Consider the following 20,666-nt stretch of genomic DNA (forward strand, 5'->3'; position numbering starts at 1 on the left):
GCTCAAGTCAAAAACACTTTCCTTCTTTAATTTCCCTTAAACTTTTAAGTGCATCTCATCGCCTACTTTAATCTGTAGTTTTGCAGTGTGTTTTTAATTTATTAGGTTTGACGTACAATCAAATCTAATTATTATATACCCCACTAGATCTCTGCAGGCACCTCTGGATCTTTGAATCAGATAAGTCCACTCCCTCTGTAAGAATTTCTGAAAGGGAAAACAAATTAAACAAAATGAGCAACAACAGACAGAGTGATCCCTCTTCTAGTATCGATAGATGTTTAGTAAAGGCCTAGCATGTATGTTTATGGCTTTGGAATATTTATGTGTCCATAATCCAAATTCTCATCATGGTATGTCATTTGTATTGGTATAGTTACGTGGTAGAAACTTGGGAGGATGCACATGATCTGGCAGATGAGCAAATGCAGTAATTTTAATATTTGAGTAATCAAGGTCATATTTACAAATTACCACCTTACAAAAGATTTCTAACGTGAGAAAGAATTTTAAATTATTCTTCACAGTAAAATGTTTAATGAACAACAAAAACATGTCTGGATTATTCTTTAATAACAATGGGTACATGTGTACAAATCCATGACAATCCCGCAAAAGAAAGGGGAAATGTGTTAATTTTAAGTTCTTAGACATACATTATTATTTTTGAAGACATATGTACACACATTTATTGTATACAATTCAAAGGTAAGGAGTATAGTATAAAGAAAAACATACAAGATGATTTAACAGTTTTTGTAATAGCCCAATCATCAATTACCTACACTTTAACAGCCAGATGCTTAAGATGGAGTTATTTTGCTAAAAGAAAGGCAAATATATAATCCATACACAAACATTTTGGAAATACAGTACAGTAATAAATACTATAATAAATATTAGTATTTACATATTTGATCCATAGACTAACTGCATTACTTTTTTGAAGTTTTTACAGTAAGGCACAGTTTCACTTTCCCTATTAGGCCAGAATGTTGTCATAGTTTGAACATACATTAGAATAAAATAACCCATACAGACCATTTGCATTTACAGAGTGTATAACAATGCCCAAATTGTGTTTTTTCATCTTATCTTAGTTGGAAAGTGTTTAAATCACTTTATGTATTCGATAGTTTCATTAAAACATAACTATGGTGTAAACAAAATATATTGTTGCATAGTAACTTTCCATTACATATTTAATATTGTACCAAGAATGTATTGTACCAAAGCACATTTCTGCATTATCAAGTATCAATTCAGTTACACTTGACAAGTTAAAGTTACTCATAATCAATCATAACATCTCATTAAAACAAATAGCACATCTATTTTGAGTGCTAAAACCTAGAAGAACTAGAATGAAACCACCAATACAAAAAGTAGACAAGCTGTCAATTAACTCCCATCACCATGTTTTCCTCATGAAAAAAACAAACAAACAAAAAAAAAAAACCCAAACAGTTATTATATTATTAAGGCCTGTCTCAAAAATATCCCTACAATCAGCTTTAAAAGATCACCTTCACTACAAGTTACACAGGCACTTTCTGGATAACCTGTCATAGAAAGCTCACACATCTAGCACTGCTGAGAGAGAAGAGCAAATCTTATATGTGATGGGATGAAAATGCTTATGCCTGTGGGGAAATAGCAGCAACAAAGGTTGTTTTATCCACATTGTGTATAAAACAATTATTAGTAATGTTGAGGAAATACTCTATGCTTTACAAGAAATTAAAGAGCTGGTAAAGGAATACAAAAGGTGAAAAAGGCTTTAATATGCCACTGAAAAAAGTAGCTCAAAATAGGTCAAGAGATGAATACATACCGTTTTTCTGTTTAGCAGCATATAACTGCAAATAGTGGGAAGATATAAATAACAAAACTTTAAAAATACAGAAAAGGTCGTACCACCCAGGTTTATAGTTCAAAGACTCAGTAGCAAAGTTATAACTCCTGCCAACCAACATTGGTAATTTTTCTTTCAGACTATGCATCCCACCATAGTAATTGTCATCAGCTTTAATGTAGCCTCTGTGTCTACATTTGTACAGTAGTTACTTTCCTACACATTGTCTTAGCTGTGTGTGTGTGTGTGTGTGTGTGTGTGTGTGTGTGTGTGTGTGTGTATATATAAAAATTTTGCACTAAAGTTAAGAGCAAACTATGCTTTGCTTTTGCTACCAGGGTGGCACAGTGGTTACTGCAGACATTCATTATAATACTAAATCCAATGTAATAAATTATACTGGGGGAAAAATTGATATTACTAGTCTGTAATAATGCCATTCTTTTGTCTTACTTTATTACTGGGGAGGTAAACATTTTACTATACTACTTTATAACAAACATTAACATAAACCGCCCCCTGCATATTTGGTCAGAGGTATCAGTTGACATGGCAACAATTCAACTTAAAGTCTATGTCTCCCATTGCATCACTGAAAAGAAAGGGTTAACTCCAAACTCAACAGACTAACTCACAAAATGTATCAGACAGGCCCCGGGTTAACATTTGCTGTGGTGCTTTGTCCACAGCAGTGTAAGTATCAGTTCAGTGACATTAGGTTTGAGCCAAAATGTACTGTAAACCTGAAACTAATACCAGAACATACAAATAAAAAAACTCTGAAAATATCTTTTGACCTGAACGTGAGATTAAAGATTCACAGTTTCTACAGTAGTACTATTATACCACCTTATTCCAGCATTCAGAATTTCTTTTAAAAAAATGCAGGAATGTATAAATACATTGAGTTCTTAAAAAAAATAAAAAAAAAATAAAAAATCAAATCTTTTATTTAAAACTCTGTTCCCAACCTAAAAAATATCGTTTTGTGTTAAGGCATCTAAGTCAAACATACAGCAGAAACAATACTCTTATATGAATTACAAATAAGGATGCCCTAAAGTATTTTGGTCAACACTAAAGAGGAATTACTTCCAAAAGGAGACAAATAATTTGTAATAAATACTCTTAATGGAAAAAGGGTTGTTTTCAAATGGAGCAAAGATCTTATGTTACAATCTGCATCAAATGCTGGCTTATTATTAAGAACAATCTTTGGTTATGCCTTAAAACATTCCTATTATCTGGCTAATAGTGTTCAATACCATAGAAGTAATGTACCCGCAATTACTAGTGTCAGAATACAACCACCTATTTGGATGATCATACCATGCTGCATGCTTTGAAAATCAAAGTGCAAAAAAAAAAAATAAAACATTTTATAACCCACTTGGTCTAGCTGAAATACAGTCTAAACGTTCCAGTTTTTGTGCCTCACACCAGGGGAATTTGTAACATTTCATCCACATCTGTAACATCCTCCAAAGCTGTTTTGGTTCATTTGAGTCCAGTTTTCTTTCCGACCACTATGACTGTAAAACAAAAGGATTGAACTTGGTTAGGAAACCACAAAGAAGAAGTGAACAGTAAAAAGTATTGTGGAAAAGCTTAACATCTAAAAACAAAAATCTACTTACAGAACTTTTGCTTGCATTAGGAACTATGTCACTGAGTGAGATTGCATCCTCAGCACTGACACTTTCTTCAAGAGTCCCCAACTGAACTCTGTAAACACAAAAAGCCGTGTAAACAAATTGACATTTTGCTAAGAAGTGATTTCAGCGTAGACAGGTCTCTCAACTAAGCATGTTTCTCTTTAAAGCTGTGATTGTCTATGAATTTTTGTAACCAAGTTTGTTTGTTAAGTTATCAAGGATAGAGTATATATTACCTTTAGATAGATATACTAAACTTAAACATGCACAAAGAAGGTCCAAAAAACAGCAGTGGTTTACACCTATGCCCTATGAATGTATTTTTAATCTATCTCTAAAGTAAATATTAAAAATTTTTCAGTAATTATTAGATATTAAAATCCTATCCAATACCTTGGATGTCTGCCAAGACCAGATAATTATAAGAAAATTAAATGTTAAATCGCAAAATCTGTTGTGTACTTTTTCTTCTTACCTCCTGGAGGCGCTGCGCTCCTGGTGTCTGCTTAAAACACTGTTCACATCCACTCCCGTTGAGCTTTTGGTATCTTTAGCGTGAGGCAGAAGCTGACTTGTGGAAACAAACTCAGGTGTTTCTGAGGAGGAGGAGAAAGTAGTTCCAGAAGCGTTACCAACATCGTTGGTGGGCAGTGAGGTCATTGGGAGGATGTCAGGACGACTAGGATGTATGACTGAGTGGAATGGGTAAAAAAAAATACTTGAGAGAGCAGCACTGGATCCCTGCAGGTATCAGTAAACATATACCCCCCCCATACCATTATATAAAACCATAATTTTCTTACTGTTGTCTGTTTCAGTGTCTTCTCTGGTCTCAGTGCTGACTTGGTGCAGTGAAAGCTGCTGGCTGTTGATGCTGGTTTGGGTCGACAGAAGAGGCCCGCTGCCAGCTGTCTTTTTTAAAGGACTATTGGCTACTGCACGGCGTTTCTTAGATGGGGAGGTCTTTACTGAGTAAGCAAAAGAAAAAGGTGTTATTTAAGACACCATAAAGGGAGTGACATTATTACATAGATGCACTCTGTGCTTACGTGCGAGCTTCTTGAAGACTGTATTACACATGAACTTCTGAAATCGTTCTGCATAGAAACTTGGTCTGTGTACTGATACAGTATCCTGAAGAAAAGGAATAGTTACAAGTGAAAATCTGTATCATTTAATTAAAACACATTTATTTCAGACTAAAGGAGGTTACTTACCCCATCATGAACCAATGCTTTCCATGAGTGTTCAAGCCTCTTTACAAATCTGGAAATTCAACACATACTTTGGATTACTCACAAATGTTACTTGATCAAACAAATATTTTAACATAACACATTCACAGCAGAAACACAATACTGACCCTCCTTAAATCTTTTAAGTTAAGACAGAACACTGCTTCAAATCTCTAGCTTGCTCATCAGCGGTTTTGCCATCATCATGTACATAGGTATACGTTGCAACCACTATTAAAATGACACTTCTTCACTACCCTGTACCCCAACATCCTTCAAATGTGCTGTATTTTTGTTGTGTTTCAATTAACTAAGATTAAATGTTGATATATTCCCACTGGATGGGATTAGTAGCTCAGTAGCAGAATTCTTAGCTCTCTTAAAGAGCAGATTTTTCATTGCCAAATGCAACTGTATCGTTGCTTTAAAGTGTAATTGTTAGATTTACAGTTAAATGTTATGACATATTGTAACACCAGAGGCATTTTAGACATGTTTCAGTCATCTGTCATATGCATGTCTGATAGAACAGAGCTTCTATCTTAACCAATCTTCCTTCATAGGGCACACGCGTCCATCTTCTTCCCATAAACAAACATAGCTACAGTGGTTGTGTGGTGGTTTCTGAATGATTCCAAAGCACACGTGACGGAAACTTAATACTGTGCCTGACCGAATCTTGTGTAAACACAAACTGAAGCTGCCTCTGCTCTGCTAATGTGCTGCTTTTACTATGTGCATTGTATTGATGTTCAAACTGTAACTGACTGACTGAAGAGTATATAAGAATATGTACTGTTCACCTATATGACTGCAGAATATCAATGATGCCAATGTACAACAGCAGCCTCTCTCCTTTTAAATTTCGTGCTGGGATTCCCCCTGTTCTGTAAAATAAAACAGAAAGAAATATCATTTAGTGCTTTTGTTATTCTTCTTAGTCAACACTTCATTGTGGTGACAGAATTTGTTACAAGGAAGCTGTTTCACACATAATCGCTCAGCACTGTCACTAACTTGTCCTCTGTGTCTGTAGGTCCCATACTGCCTGCCTCTGCCTGGATGGCCTCTATTGCAGTGCTGTACAGGGACTTTTGTGGCCTCCTCTGGTCCACAGCCCCACCAACTGCCTCTTCACTGGCCTGTTCTCGACAAGCCTGGTCTACATTGTGGATTCCCATCAGAAGGCTGTAGTCCATAATCTTAAAACTTTGCAAGAGCTAAAAGGAAAACAAAGATCACATCAGAGATTGAATTAAGAATTAAGTTAAAAGGAAAATACATGACAAGCACCTGAGTATTTGTGGCATTCTTAACTACAATGAACGCAACAATATTATGTTTAGATGCTTATGATTAGACAGGTATTTATCAATGTTTCTCACCAGACAGTCTCTTTGGATGGTCTTGCAAACAGCATTATATTTGTCCCCTTCTAGTAGCAGTCCATCAGGCATGTCCTGCATGAAATCCAGGTCCTTGTATGTGGGCACAGTCTTTTCCCTCTCTTTTGGTGAGGCCCGTCTCTTATAAGTGGAGCCCTTTAGATCGAACTTGAAGTGCATTCGTACAGCACTTGGGAGCAGATTGTTCATGACAGCAATACGAATGTTTTTACCCCCTGACTGGACACAATAGAGCCCATAAAACTTTGGTAATAAGGTCCGCTTGTTCTGATTCAGGTTCTGAAGAGAAGCAGAAAAGATTCAAAGAGAAAGTTAAATATGTAATACTGTATTAATATATTAAAACACATTTCAATTTCCAGAAGAGCTGTAAATTGAAGCAAAAGCTTTACTAAGCTACATATTACATAATATTAATACAGTAACCAAGTACACAATTCAGGTAATAAATTAAATAATGCATTCAGGGACGAACTTATTAACTTATTAGACATCATGTTGTAGTGATGTCAGTCAGTTCAAAATCTGAAGTTATGTATATGTATCAAATTATACATCTGTTCGGAGAATATTATGAAAATGCAGATTTTAAATTTACAGAGAGCAATGTGATTTATATCTTACTCTTGTTTTGTCCAACTTACTGTCCAAACACCAAAGGTAATCTGCTTACTTTCATGCGACAACAAAAAGCATCAAATCCTTGCAAGCATGCTTTTGGAAAACAAGGACTTGAATGATTAAGATTTTAGGATCAAAAGACATTTAATTCTTTTATTTTAGAGGTTAGAACTAGAAAATACATGACATTTTTTTCTTTAAACATGACACTTACCATGAAGTATCCCGGAAGCAGTTTCTGCAGAAATTCTGCCTCTTTGTGCTGAACTGTCTTAATGATGTACTCATCATCACTTGAGACATAGAAGAGAGATCCACTGGCCCCAGAATTTGACAGCTCAATCAGCGGCTCATTACACAGAGAATACTGTAAGCAAACCCAACCACTAGTTAGACTCATGATAAAAAGAAAAACCCTAACCACAATACAGACGTAACAGGAAAATTCATCCTTTTCTTTCCCCTCTGAGAAATGTAGGACAGACAGACATTTTTTGTCTGTTTGCAGATTTTTCTCGAAACCTTGAATTGGGTGGTGATGAAATTTACAATGCTGATACCATTGAAAACACATGGGCATGAAAAGTATGAATAAGCCTTTCAGGAACAGGAAAATCTACAGTCAACTGTGCCTATGCATCAACACCAGCTCCACCTCCAGAGTGTCAACCCTTTATTATTTCACACTTCCCTAGTTTTACTAATTTCAGTTCCTCTATCACCCGTTTCTCCACACACTTCACAGCTCCCTCCCTTTCTTAACAGTTTTAGTCTTCTACTCACGTTGTGCTCATATTAAGACAATAATAGGTGCTGAGTTAAGAAAAATACCATATAGTCATCCGGCCGGATACCAAACATCTCCCTGAAGTACCGAAAGGCGATTGGGGCATATGTCTTGAACATGAAGTCTCCATAGTGGTGGGCTGGTGTCAGGTTGCTGCCCTCACTGCCAGAAAAAGGAGGAAGAGACAGAGGATTACACCACAGGTTAAGTAAAATGTAATATTTTAGTATATAAAAATATTAAGAAACAGCAGAAACACACAAAAAAAAAACCCAGCAAAACCCCCAAAAAAGCAGTATGCACAAAAATCCTCTTTTCTCAACTTTTAAATTTAAAAGACTCACCTAGGAAAAAAGATGCTTTCCACAACTTCAAAATCCTGTAGCAGCACATCTCTCTCAGGTTTATGGCTTAAGCTGCCAACTGTGTGTGTGATGCCTAACTGGATAGCACCTTTTAGAGCTGATGAGGTTGTCTGGAAGAAAAAGAAACTGACATGTGTAAACAGATAGAAATATTCATACATTTATACATTTTTTATTTAAAACAGAACATAACAGAGGCAGGTAACTGTTGTGCAGTGTCAGTAAATAATGCACATGGGAAAATTCTCACATGTACTTTGAATTACATGGCACATTAGCTTGAAATACTAAATTTACGTTTGTGAGTGAGCATGCTTCATATCAAAAGACAGTGATTTATACAGAAGTCCAGTACAACAGATTTGCAACAAAGTCCTGCCTTTGTGACATTTATGTTTCATTTTTGATGTTTTAGAGAGGTACTGAGTCAAATAGTTTCTGTACAGCCTCCAACAAGCAATCCTACATCAACCTACATCCAACACTTTTAAAAAAGGCTATATATTATAAATGTCATAAAGGGAGGCCTCATTCCAGGACTGCTGCATTAGACTAGCTAGCCTATAGCTAGGTGTACCTTAATAAAACATATCATTATAGCTAATATCAATATCTGTCAATTTACCCAATCATGCGTGATCTCCTACCTTTTTGTATGTGGTCTCTCCAGTGGGATCGATCCCACGATGGCCAATGGTTTTTTTCATGGTCTGAGACATGCTAGTGCTTGAACTCTGTCAGTACAAACATTAGGGAACAGACAGATACAAGAGGAAAACAAATCATTGCAAGTCTGTAGCAATATGTAGCATCCTCATGTTTTAAAGAGGAAGCACTAAGGTATGTGTCAAATAAGCATGGGTAAATTCCAGAGTTTAAAGTTATTACACAGTTTCCTTACTGAAACAGATGTGGAGCAACTACTTATTTCTTACCTCTGCTGAAGCATTTTTTCGAGTCCCAGCCAAATCTGGAATAAAAGTAAGAAACACGCAAATTATACAAGAAATACCCAGAGACGACAAGAAATGAACTAAAGCAATGCCATTCTCTGTGGATAGATTAATACTAAACTACACAGCTTGGTTATTTATATCATTCGCTAATATTTAACGGAGTGTGCCGCTGAGCTCTCAAGTAAGCATGCAGATGCACCTCGTCCATTACCTTTGACAGAAGACAGTTTCCTGCAGAACTGACTCTGCAGGTCTCTGTGTGCAATGGGAGGAATTAGAAAAAGCATACAGATACTATTAAAGAGAGTTCATTCTGTGCCATTGAACTTCCTGGTATTTATAACTGAAAGTTATTGTCCTTTGAGTCCACTGTGTAGTCCTAATTTTTATTTTTTGATTCTAAAGTGAAACAACTATTAACAACTATATGTTTGTTTTCATCGTGTAAATTAATTTTGGGGCACACAAAAGTCAAGTTTATAAGCTATACAACCTATCAAAAAACAGAAGGGGCTTTTTCAGGCCTGAGAAAATAAGACCTAGGGTGTCAAAGTGACATAATCTAGTATTTTTAGGAGCCATTCAATTATAGAGACTAAAGTACAGTTTCAAACAAAAAGCCTTGAAAAAACTTATGGAGTATTAAAGCTTTAGGCAACAAGCCAAGACAGTCTGGTAACATATGCTATAAATTGCATTATTAAACATTAGATAAAAAAGAAATATAAGATTGCTGCATTTCAGGAGTAACCAACCAAAAAGTGATTTAAATTTCCCAGCCTGAAACAATTTTTACCCTAAAGACCATGTGGAGATATTGATTATGTATTCAACCCAAAATATCCAAAGTAAATAGTTAAACACTCTCAGAAAACCAGCAATACAGTGCAGTATTTTGTCAACCCCTCAATAGACTGTATTTTACTAATGTGAAATGGGTAGTACATAGAAACAAAGTTGAAAAGAGATAAGTATTGTATTCAAACACCCACACAAGACTAGTTTAAGGATGAGATAGATGAGAAGATCTGTATCACTACCACATCATTCTTTCTTTTAAAGTGGGACCTTTGTGATTTCTCTAAGTTCTTGCTTTAAATTCTTTATTGGGCTGTGCTGGTAAATAACTTCCAGGTGCTCATTTTACACAAAAGTCTCCAACCAATTTGGTGCTTTCCATTTTTAATCAGTGAAGACAGACTAAACATTTCTAACTTTGTTTTAATATAACGTAGTACAAGTAGAACCACAAACAATGTTTTTTAAAATGACTATAATACTGGCATTATTATCACCACTCCTATGACATCTTAATAAAAACTGAAAATATTTTTTTCTGATAGGCTAGTTTCTATTTGCAGTTCCTAATAAACTAGAAACAGTAAGCCAAATATTGATGAAATTCAGGATAGCAGTTGCGCGGCCCTTTATGTAGGTTAAAGTATCGAGGCCACAATACTACACAGTAAAATTACACCATTAAAAACCCAGCATTGAAAGTTCTAAATAAACCTAAACAGAATAAAAAATAAGTGTTCATAAAGCAGAAAACGTATCTTGTGACAAATCCAAACACATTTTTTTAGACAGGGCTGGAGTTCTCTGGAATAATTCCCTAGGATATCTGAAGCAACAGTCAGCTAAGAGGTGATTTAAATGCCTGGTTAGGAAATTACTAAAGATGAAGAGTAATTTGTATTAAATTTGTATTTTTGGAATAAATAGTTTACTTTTGGGTGTCGTCTATGTGTTCATGACCTATCTTTTCAGTATAAATATCTGCCAAAGCTCTTCCCTGTCTCCAGGCAATAAGCCATTGAAATAGGCTTTTAACTTTATTTTCTTTTTATCCTCAACATTTTAACTGCATCGCTTGAATGGGTATCAAAGTACCATATTTACTCAAACAAACATGAGCTGGTATAAACATACACATGTATATGGGTGAGCATAAACATAAGGATAAACCATTCAATACTGAATATATTGTACACACAGAAAACAGGAACCCCCCCGAGAAACCATCCTGATGAAGGACTGTCTAATATCCTAAAACCTTTGTTGAACAGAATTTGGTAAACTGGAGAAGAGAACTGGAGAAGGTGCAATGTGTGTTTTTTCCCATACGTTTAAATGTTGCACAATTAGCAAAAATGTGCTTTAAAAACATGTTTTTCCATCTGTTTCGGATGCAAATCCTAATAAGTGAATTAGGCTTTAAAATTGAGGTATAAAATATGGTGAAGCGAAGGTCCAATGCAAATTCCAATTTATCCAATTTTTCAAAGTTAATGCAATTTCCACCCATTTGTGTCACCATTATTTCCGTAAATGAAACCAGCTAAGCAGCATTTCAAACAAATCTGATCGATCGATATAAACGGTAAAATAATGTTAACACTTACTGTGATCCTGTAGCCGTGGAGGCTCCTCTGCAGCTGTGGCCATTCAGACAAGAAACCCAACTTAGACTTGCTCGTGGTAAAACGCTGATCCGGATTTTCTACTTTCGGGTTTCTCGGTGTGAGCACTTCAAGTAGGGGAAGACCTGTATGCGCGAAAAGTAAGTTATTAACAACGAACTCCGCACATGACTTCATGCCACAAATATTTAGAAAAGCCACACTGACCAACCCTGGTGATGGAGAAGCTGAAGTGAACATCAATATCATAATACATTTAAGTTTAACAACAACCAGCGTTAATGGTGTGTTAAACGACGGACCTTGAGGAAGTAGTGAATGGTAACACGTTTTATAACAGCACAAGAGCTAGCAAAGGGAGTGGATTGCGCCATTAAACGAAGAGTTGAGTAAGCTAACTATGCTAGCTGTTAGCCCACTTTGTTTCAACTTTTATAAATGAAATCCAGGGTAATCGCACTAATAGCTGACAAAGCACACAGACGAACAGTCAACTCACTCGTAAACCCCGTGAAAGAGCGTTCCCAATTTCAGAGGATAGATGAAAGATGCCTTTTCCCTTCCAAAGCCAGTGTGTATCCTAAACTTAATAAACAAGGAAGCAGTGGGAAAGCAGCAGTTTGGTTTTCTGCTCGCTGCTCGGAGGAACAACACTTCCGGTGAAATGTTTTTTTCCAGAATAAAAGAAACTGCTCACACAAATAACTAACTAAAAGGCCCAACACCAGCAACAATGGCCAGTAAGACTTTTTATTGTTTACAACACTTTTATGGAAATACAAACAAAAATGCTTATTCCTGAAGTTTGATATTGCCCAACATCATATGAAGTCCCTCTACCTTATGACTCAGGAGGAGTTAGAGGTGGTCATCCATATGTTTACATTTGGACTGTTTGGAATTTCAGGATTTGCCCCAGAGCCTGACATGGCAGCTACACCTAAAATCTGATTTTAATTTGAAATAAAATAGGAAGTGTCAAATTTCCAAATGGTTTTCATAGCTCACCTACAGTAACACATAAAATAATATGCACATCTTTATGTAAATTCAGATGGGAAAAAAAATCAAATTTGTAATACTAAAACTCATTCCTCCATTATAAGTGGTTTCCTTACTCACAAAAGGCAGGCAATAACTTTTTTTTCTGTTTTTTGTTTGCCATTGTTAACAATTGCAGAAGTTATAAATCTGAAAATTTGGAAATGCAGTTATTAATGTGTTTCCTGGCAAAGTTGGGTTGGGTTAAACTACAGAGCTGACAAGACAAAAACTGTATTGTGCACAGACTGTTCTTAATGTCCTTACACAGCATAAACAAAACCAGCAAGTCCTGTCCCCCTGCACCTAACACAAAGCCCTGCAGATAAAATACAAAGCATTAGTTAAGCAATACCTTTACAGTACACTGGTTATGAAAATAATAACTCCACGTTTTAATCCAACATAAAAAATGGTTAAGTTCTATACAGTTATGTATTATACCAAAGTTGCCTTTCCAGAAAAAAATAGTACTTGTACTTTAGGGCCTTTAAGGGTTGATTTAGGTTAGACATTGTACTTCTCTAAAAGGGAAAACACTTTTTTTTTTTAAATTTAACATGCAGTGACTTGCTAACAAGCTGATGCTACACAGGTATGTTTAATGTTGACCATGTTCATCCGTTTAGTTAACTTACATTGGTATGGAAAGAAAGTTGAAGATCATTTAAAGAGTTTTTCACTCTCTAAAATTCAAACAATTCTCCCACAATTATTTCAGCTGCCTGCATTGTGCTGCCAAAAAAGTGCTGATTGATTGACTGAATCTTCACCTTTTTGCAGCCAATATTAGAAGCACTGTTACCTTTGATTAATGCATACAACTTATTTCAACATTAAAAATAAGTATTCATTAGTGTTTGTATGTGTTTTCTTCGTGTTTCAGGTGGTTGTTGAGGTGTGCCTTCAGATATGGTATTCACTGCCTTTAACAAATGCAACGTTATCACAAAGAACTGGTGCAGAATACTGACAGGACTGAGATTTCTTTTCACCTCAGAAGTGATAGATGACCACATGCAAGAAGAGGATTTTGCCATATGATTAGTTGGTCCATGACATAGCATCTGTGCAGGCAGCGTGACACCTTCTTCCTGATTGGTTGTCTCTGGATCACCAAGACAAAACAAACATGGCTAAAGGAACCTGAAATACATCTCTAGAAATCGTGGAACGTTAAACTGTTGTTTTATTTTTAGTATCTGAAGACAAACATGTTTTTTACTTATTAAAATGTAGTTTATCCAATTATTTCTCAAAGATGAAAACGATCTGACAAAGGCTTCAGTTTGTGGTTTCTGTCTTTTAGTAACAAGAAGTTCCACACTTCCAACACGTTTGACTAATCAAGTCCACAGAACATGTTAAGGAACCGTCCATTACTACCTTGTTGCGCTCCCCCACTACCTTGTAGTCCACGTCCGTCCCTTAGATCCAATAGCTGTAAACAAACATCGTTTCCTTAACAAATGGTTTGGCTAAACTTCAAAAGCACAGTTCAAAGGCAGCCATGTAATGTCTTTGATTAGTCATCACTACGCTAATACATACGTCCTAATCCAAGTAACCTTTTCAACTTTATTGATTCCGCCAAATTGCGTAGAAAGTAGAAAGCAAAATAACATCCACAAAACCAAGACAATAAAAAATCACAAAGTACTGCTCACTAAGTAAGAAAAAACCTAGAGGAGTGAGCTAGAGGAGTAAACAGCATTGAAATAAAAATAATAAATGAAATAAAACAATACTAATTGTCCAATAGGGGATGAGTTGAACAGTTTAATGGCCACTGGGAGAGAGGATCTCCTGCAGCCAGCACATAGTGGAGTGGGTGGGAGAGAATGTCCAGGACTGAGAGGAGTTTGGACAAAATTCTCCTATCAGCAACAACAGTTCAATATCCTTGCAAAAGACTCTTTCTTTCACAGTAACATGACCAGTATGACACCACCTGTTGTTGATGTACATGAGCAGCCGCCGCCCTTTCCTCTTTCCGCTTTTCTCTGTGGTTCTCTGCTTCTTCCTTAAAGCCGTCAACACTGATGCATGTGTCGGGCAAACTGTCCTGCAGCCATGTCTCTATGAAACACGTTAGTCTACACTCTCGAGAGACATTTTCCATCCTCACCAGTGCAGTCAACTCGTCCACCTTGTTCTCCAGAGAGCTCACGTTGCCCATAAGCAGAGATTGGAGATGCGGCTTGAATTTTCTCTCCCTCGCTCTCCTGTTTTCTTTTCCACCCCTCCGCTTTTTTTCAGCTATGCGACCGTTTCCTTCTTATTTTGTCCGGGATGTTTAAAGTCCGAACAAAATTAGGATCCATGGTCCCTGTCTGCTGCAGCGCGATCAGCTGTTCTCGACTGTAAACAAATGAGCGGCTCCAGCTCCGTACAGCTGTTGCGCGCTGGTCACAGCATGAAGCAGACAAAGTTCTGCAATGATAAAGACTCCCTCGAACCGCATGATCAGAGAGGGTAAGCTTTACACAACAAGCGGGATACTTTACTGGAGTCTGTCTTTCTGGCAAAGTGTGTTGCCTGTGTGGGAACTTCAACAGAAAACAGGAGGATGACTTGTGTACGATTAAAGAAACTCAGCTGAAAACTATTTGACTAACCAGGTATTAATTTTTCAACCTTTACGCCGGTATTCTGTGATGTATCGTATTTTTTTTCTTAAATAGCTCCACCCTCATGCCCGTAAAACAGCCATTATGAGTTTTGTGGGAATGGTTGCCCAGCTACCTGTGAAGACCCAGAGCAAAGTGTTTAGCGGCACAGAGTGTGTCCCTAAGGTTCAGTGCTCATACAATAGCATCTACATAAAAATTGGATCCTCTTTCTTCACTGACAATTTTACAGAGAAGTGCACATGCAATGAAAATACCAAGAAAGTGGAATGTGCAAAAACAGGATGTTACCAGGGGTATGAATGCACGGTGGTTAATGACCTCAGTGGATGCCACCCAATGGACTATGCTGAGTGCAGCATGACTGGTGGCCCTCAGAGACCTTTGACGGTTGTAATTACATCTTTTACGGCACCTGTGTGTATCAGTTGGCTGGAATATGCTCAAAGGATGCTCCTCTGTAGCAGTTTAAAGTTTATGTTTTGCCTATGGCAAAAAAGTTGGCCCTGGTGCAAAGTTGGCAGAGGTCAGAGTTTATGGAAATTCCATTGTCACAAGAAAACACAAAGGCTCAGTCCTGGTGAGACTTTTGGAGCAATTCTTTCACAGTTTAATACATTTTTTTGTTTGTTTTTTATGATAAATGTCCCATCTTTATTTACTATATATATATATATATATATATATATATATATATATATATATATATATATATATATATATATATATATATATATATATATATATATATATATATATATATATATATATATACATACATACACACACACACACACACACACACATATATATATATATATATATATATATATATATATATATATATATATATATATATATATATATAGATAGATAGATAGATAGATAGATAGATAGATAGATAGATATAGATATATATATATAGGTTGATTGATTGATTGATTGATTGATTGATTGATTGATTGATTGATTGATTGATTGATTGATTGATTGATAATTGCACATAAATGGTGAACTTACCATCTTCATCAAAGAACTACCAACCCATCACACTCAAGAGCAATATCACAATGCAGCAGATTGGTGACTGTGCTGAAATTAAAACTGGCTTTGGGTTGATTGTCTCTTATGACTGGCATTCAACAATAGGTGTCACAGTCCCCAGTACATATACTGATTTAATGTGTGGTCTTTGTAGCAATTACAACCACAACCCCAAAGAAGACCTGCAGATGAAGAATGGCTCACAGGCAGTGTCTGCAGTGGAACTGGGAAAAGGTTGGAGGGTTGTTGTGTTGATGGCTTGAAAAAACAACACTGACTGTCCCAGCTGTGATACCATCCAGAAAAATATAAATGAGACTAATAGGTAGTGTGGTTTAACACGAAAGGCAACAGGCGCTTTCTGTGGATGCCATGCCATCAAAAATCCTGAAACTTATTTTGAGAATTGTGTTATTGACGCATACCTCTCCAATGGCATAAAAGATTCCTGGTGTAGCTATCTCCGCAGTTACACTTGCCAAAACAAGAGGAGTCAATGTCTTGCACTAGAGACTTCTGCCCCATATCCAAAATGATCCACCCTGGCAACAGTAACTATGCACACTGTGCCAATGTTTGCGATGCAACCTGTGAAACCGGGTTTCCTTCTATTGGCTGCAAAAGGCCCTGCAAAGAAGTATGGGTGTGCAATGATGGTTTCTTGCTCAGTGGATCTAACTGTGTTCTTTTTGACGAGTGTGGATGCCAGAACAGTGGCAAATATTACAGAAAGGGGCAGAGGTTTCTGTTGTCAGACTGTCATCAAAGTAGAATTTGTAATTGCACGGTACATTTCACTGTAAATGCTGCAACATTTTGATTCCTTACTTAGTTTTACTCTAAGTTTACAGTTGTTTTAAAACTATCCCTGTGACTTTAGGACCAGTGTCAACCTCACTGCCAAGGGTGGTGTGTGAAGATGGCTGTGCAGGTGACCAGTGGCCCAAATGTGACAACTCTCAAAAGGAAATCTTTGAGAAAGATTGTGGAATTATCAAAAATCCTAATGTTAGCTTTGCTGCATGCCACATCCATATTAGTCCAGAGTTTTAGTACAGAGGTTGTGTCTATCACGTCTGTGTGTCTCAGTATGTAAATGGTCTGCACTTATGTAGTGCTTTTCTATCTATAGGCTGCTTATACACTGCTTCTTATTCACGCATTCGCACTCACAATCACACACCGATGGGGGAGCTGCTATGCAGCTGGCCAATGCTCACTGGGAGCAACTAAGTTGAGGTTCAGTGTCTTGCTCAAGTACACTTTGACATGTGACCAGAGGAGCTGGGGATTGAACCAACAACTGAAAGATTGGTGGACAACTGCTCTACCTTCCTGCGCCAAAGTCGCCCCAAAAAAAGCATATCGAGGTGGAGGACACCTGATTTCTGCCAAAAGTTCTTATCTGTGTGTAAATGGTCTTGCTTGTATCAATGACATGCAAAGTGCTCAACTAACCACCAGGAGTCACTTGTCTATAGAACATTTGAACATGTAACCTGGAGAAACCGGGAGTCAATCCACTGACCCTATGCCTTGTTTTACAACTGCTTTACCAGCTGAGAATCAGTCACCTCAGTGTTTTACCATGTTTTATTTATTGTTGTTATCTGTAATTATACCTTTAATTGTGTCTTTATAGTCCAGGCATTTAATGTGATCCTATTGTTGCATAGGTTTACCTTGATATGCTTTCTTTTTGTAGCTAGTCAGTGTTATGACAACAGTCAGTACCACATCTGCACTGAGCCCTGTGATTATCCCTGCCCTGGGCTCATCAACACCATCACCTGCCCCACGACCTGCACTGAGGGTTACGCCTGTACTTTAATGGAACTGGGTGTGTTGCCCTAGAGGAGTGCAGTTGTTATCACAACGGACCTACCTATAAGGTAAAGCAGTCCTCATTCCTCAGTTTTCAAATGCTCCTTTAATCTTTTAGATTTAACATCTTCTTTCCCAACAGCACCTGGTCTGAACTTAATTTAGAAACTTAAAACTTTAGACAGGCAAGCGATCAAGATGAACCAAGCAGTTAAGTAATATCAAATACTGATGCATTTTGCAGCAAGGGCTATTTTAACAACGTTTACCCATGCCTTATATACGTTATATGCACTGCAAGTAATTCATGATGTTAACACCAACCATATCACACACTGTCAGTGTACTGTCAGTACACCATGCAACTGATTCGTCCTGTTTTGCAGTGAGTTGTGAAAGGAAAATCAACTTCTCAACACCTGGACAGTAACTTCATCTGCAGAAAATTCAACAATAAATCAGCGCTGAACGCTTTAAATAAAGTAAGTGGATTGCTTACTGTTTTCATTGCTTTAATGAAATTGCCTTGTAAAAATATTGCATAATAAACTACATGGTCAAAATGAGTAATAATAATATCAGAATAAATATATAAATTAGAAGATTTGTGTGTAATGTGTAAAAAGATCTAACAAACTAAAATTGTCAATAAATACCAGGTCTTCTAGCAAATGAAATGACAGAGAAAGTTATGAATGTCATTGACTAGTAAAGTAACAAGTAGAAGAACTTTATGTTGAAGTGTCAATTATTTCAAAATAAAGATTCAATTTATTATCTTTGAAGATTCTTTGAAACTCGGCACAAAGTTAATAATTATGGATAAAAATATTTTAAATGAAAGAACTCAAACAAATTGGGCAATAAAATTGGGCAAATGATGTTTCTTTTCACCTTTGTATTCTGTCAGAATTATCCCCTATGATTTAGCTCAGAGCTTCTGAGAACATGTAAAGTAAAAAGACAAACACCAACATTCCTTTCCACTCTTTCTTGGACTTGCATCTCCTGACACAGATACACCCCTTTTGATAGCACTTTGCTTCAATGTTTTCTTGACTTAGATATTTGCTTGCCTTGTGCCTCACTTGTAAGTCGCTTTGGATAAAAGCATCTGCTAAATGACTAAATGTAGAATCCAAATGTCTAATTGCTAAAATGTCTTTTCTGATAACATCTTCCAAAATCCGAATGTCTTTATTACATTTGCCACATCAGGCTTATTATCATCTCCATCATGTTTAGTGCTGAATATGCCATCTCTCTATAAAGGCTTTTCCACTACTTTTACTTTATTTGCCTGGCTGTTCTTGAAAAAGGCGACTGTCAAAAACAATGTGACAACCAATTGAGGGTTAGGAACAGAAAGTAATGTAATTAATAAAAGGAATGACTCTCTTAAATATTGTTTTATTTATGTATAGAATATTAGCCTTTACTAGAAACAACTTGAATTAAATAAAAATGTTCTACCATTTAACAATGGGTTAAAGTAGGTGCACTAAAATTTGATTTTCTTTTTTTTCCAAACAGCCCAATCACTTTATTTAAAATATATTTTCATGAATGTCAGTGATTTAACTGTAACTTAATTTCCACATTTAAAATGCAAGACGGGATTGATTATATTGTAAAATGTGATGGTGAGTCCCATGTTCAGCGGCAGCACAGTAAACTGTAACTTTACCTGCTTCGGTTAGATGCTGGTGTGCACCACACTAAATATCACCTGGTGAAAAACCAGTTTGGCCAAAAGCAGGAGAAATAGCATGTGCATAGGATTGTAAACATTTCACACATCAGATTTCATTCTGGAGTAAATTAAATAAGTTGGACATCATTTGGAAAGGCACACACCCCTCTTTAGAAGGCCTCAGAGCTCACAATGCATAATGTATTAGAACAAAAGCCACAAGGTCAAAGGAGCTGCCTGCAGAGCTCGGAGATCAATGGTCACCTGGCCAAACGGAGGAATTGGAGGAGAAGGACTTAAGTAAGAGTAGTGGCGACCAAAAACCTGATGGTCATTCTGACTAAGCTCCAGAGATCCTATTCGGAGGTGGAATAATGTTGCAGAAGGAAAACCATCCCTTTAGCCCTGCACTAATCTGGACTTTATGGCCGAGTGGCTAGACGAAAGCCTCCCCTCAGTTCAAACGTATGAAAGCTAGAGCCCTGAGGGCTATTGAATTTCTCAGAGAGACCTGAAAATGGCTGTTCACCAATAGTCCCCATCCAGCCTGACTGAGGTTGAAAGGATTTGCCAAGATAAATTGAAGAAAATCCCCCAATCCAGGTGTGCAAAGTTTGTTGGGTTATACACAAAAAGATACAAGGCTGCAATTGCTGTTGTCAAAGGTGATTCAACAAAATACTGAGGGTCTGAATACACCACTGATATATCAGTTTTTCTGTTTATCAAATTTACCATAATTTCTAAAATTCTGTGTTTCCTTTGCTATGGGGCACTTAGTGTAGATTAATTTAGAAAAAAGGATTGTAGTATCAGGCTGCAACATGAAGGGGGTCGGAAAACTTTCAGAATGTCCTGTATATAAGATGAATGTGCATCATCAACAGTTTGATGAAGTCCTTATGACACATACATTTCCACCCCAAGCAGATATGAGTTGAAAGCAATTTGTGTTGTGACTGCACTTTTACATTATAGGGTCTATGTCAGGTAGCTACAGAGCAAGGTTTGGTGTGTCTCTCAGCCTGTCAGCGGCTGATGCTGTATTTCACCAAGCTTTTTAATTAATAGATTAATAGAAAACAATATAAAAAGGTAATTTCAAAAGGAAATCGGATTGATTCAATGATT

At 36.7% G+C, this 20,666-nt stretch overlaps 1 protein-coding gene and 1 long non-coding RNA gene across 6 annotated transcripts; one reads left to right on the forward strand and one right to left on the reverse strand.

Moving 5' to 3' along the window:
• Positions 1-556: 556 nt before the first annotated feature.
• LOC137124027 (phosphatidylinositol 4-phosphate 5-kinase type-1 alpha-like) lies at positions 557-11,945 on the reverse strand. Of its 5 annotated transcripts, none has more exons than XM_067498630.1 (16): positions 11,803-11,945; positions 11,286-11,428; positions 8,860-8,894; positions 8,572-8,658; positions 7,904-8,034; positions 7,604-7,721; positions 6,987-7,139; positions 6,131-6,430; positions 5,763-5,965; positions 5,549-5,632; positions 4,728-4,776; positions 4,560-4,644; positions 4,314-4,478; positions 3,986-4,202; positions 3,493-3,580; positions 557-3,387 (listed from the first exon to the last, which is right to left on the reverse strand). In XM_067498630.1, exons 2-16 carry the CDS (start codon positions 11,326-11,328, stop codon positions 3,382-3,384), a joined length of 1,764 nt encoding a protein of 587 aa, XP_067354731.1. In that variant the 5' UTR covers positions 11,329-11,428; positions 11,803-11,945; the 3' UTR covers positions 557-3,381. The 5 variants fall into 5 exon arrangements, with proteins under 5 accessions (XP_067354731.1, XP_067354739.1, XP_067354747.1 ...); XM_067498638.1 differs by lacking the exon at positions 11,803-11,945 and adding an exon at positions 11,511-11,659; XM_067498646.1 differs by lacking the exon at positions 11,803-11,945 and adding an exon at positions 11,515-11,631.
• A 2,860-nt stretch (positions 11,946-14,805) lies between these two features.
• On the forward strand, positions 14,806-18,643 carry LOC137124083 (uncharacterized). Its single transcript, XR_010913912.1, has 3 exons — positions 14,806-14,965; positions 17,724-17,910; positions 18,229-18,643. It is a non-coding gene; the product is annotated as an uncharacterized lncRNA (long non-coding RNA).
• The last annotated feature ends 2,023 nt before the right edge of the window (positions 18,644-20,666 follow it).

Source organism: Channa argus, chromosome 1 (genome assembly GCF_033026475.1).
Source record: "Channa argus isolate prfri chromosome 1, Channa argus male v1.0, whole genome shotgun sequence".
Taxonomy (NCBI): domain Eukaryota; kingdom Metazoa; phylum Chordata; class Actinopteri; order Anabantiformes; family Channidae; genus Channa; species Channa argus.

Bases quoted from the DNA above. Each gene is read 5' to 3' on its own strand.
- LOC137124027 (XM_067498620.1), bottom strand. From the start codon at position 9,167: ATGCTTTTTCTAATTCCTCCCATTGCACACAGAGACCTGCAGAGTCAG. The intron at 7,722-7,903 runs GTGAGTCTTTTA...TTTTTCTGGCAG, and splicing joins GAAAGCATCTTTTTTCCTAG to TGAGGGCAGCAACCTGACAC. The intron at 3,581-3,985 runs GTAAGAAGAAAA...TTGTGTTTACAG, and splicing joins GAGCGCAGCGCCTCCAGGAG to AGTTCAGTTGGGGACTCTTG.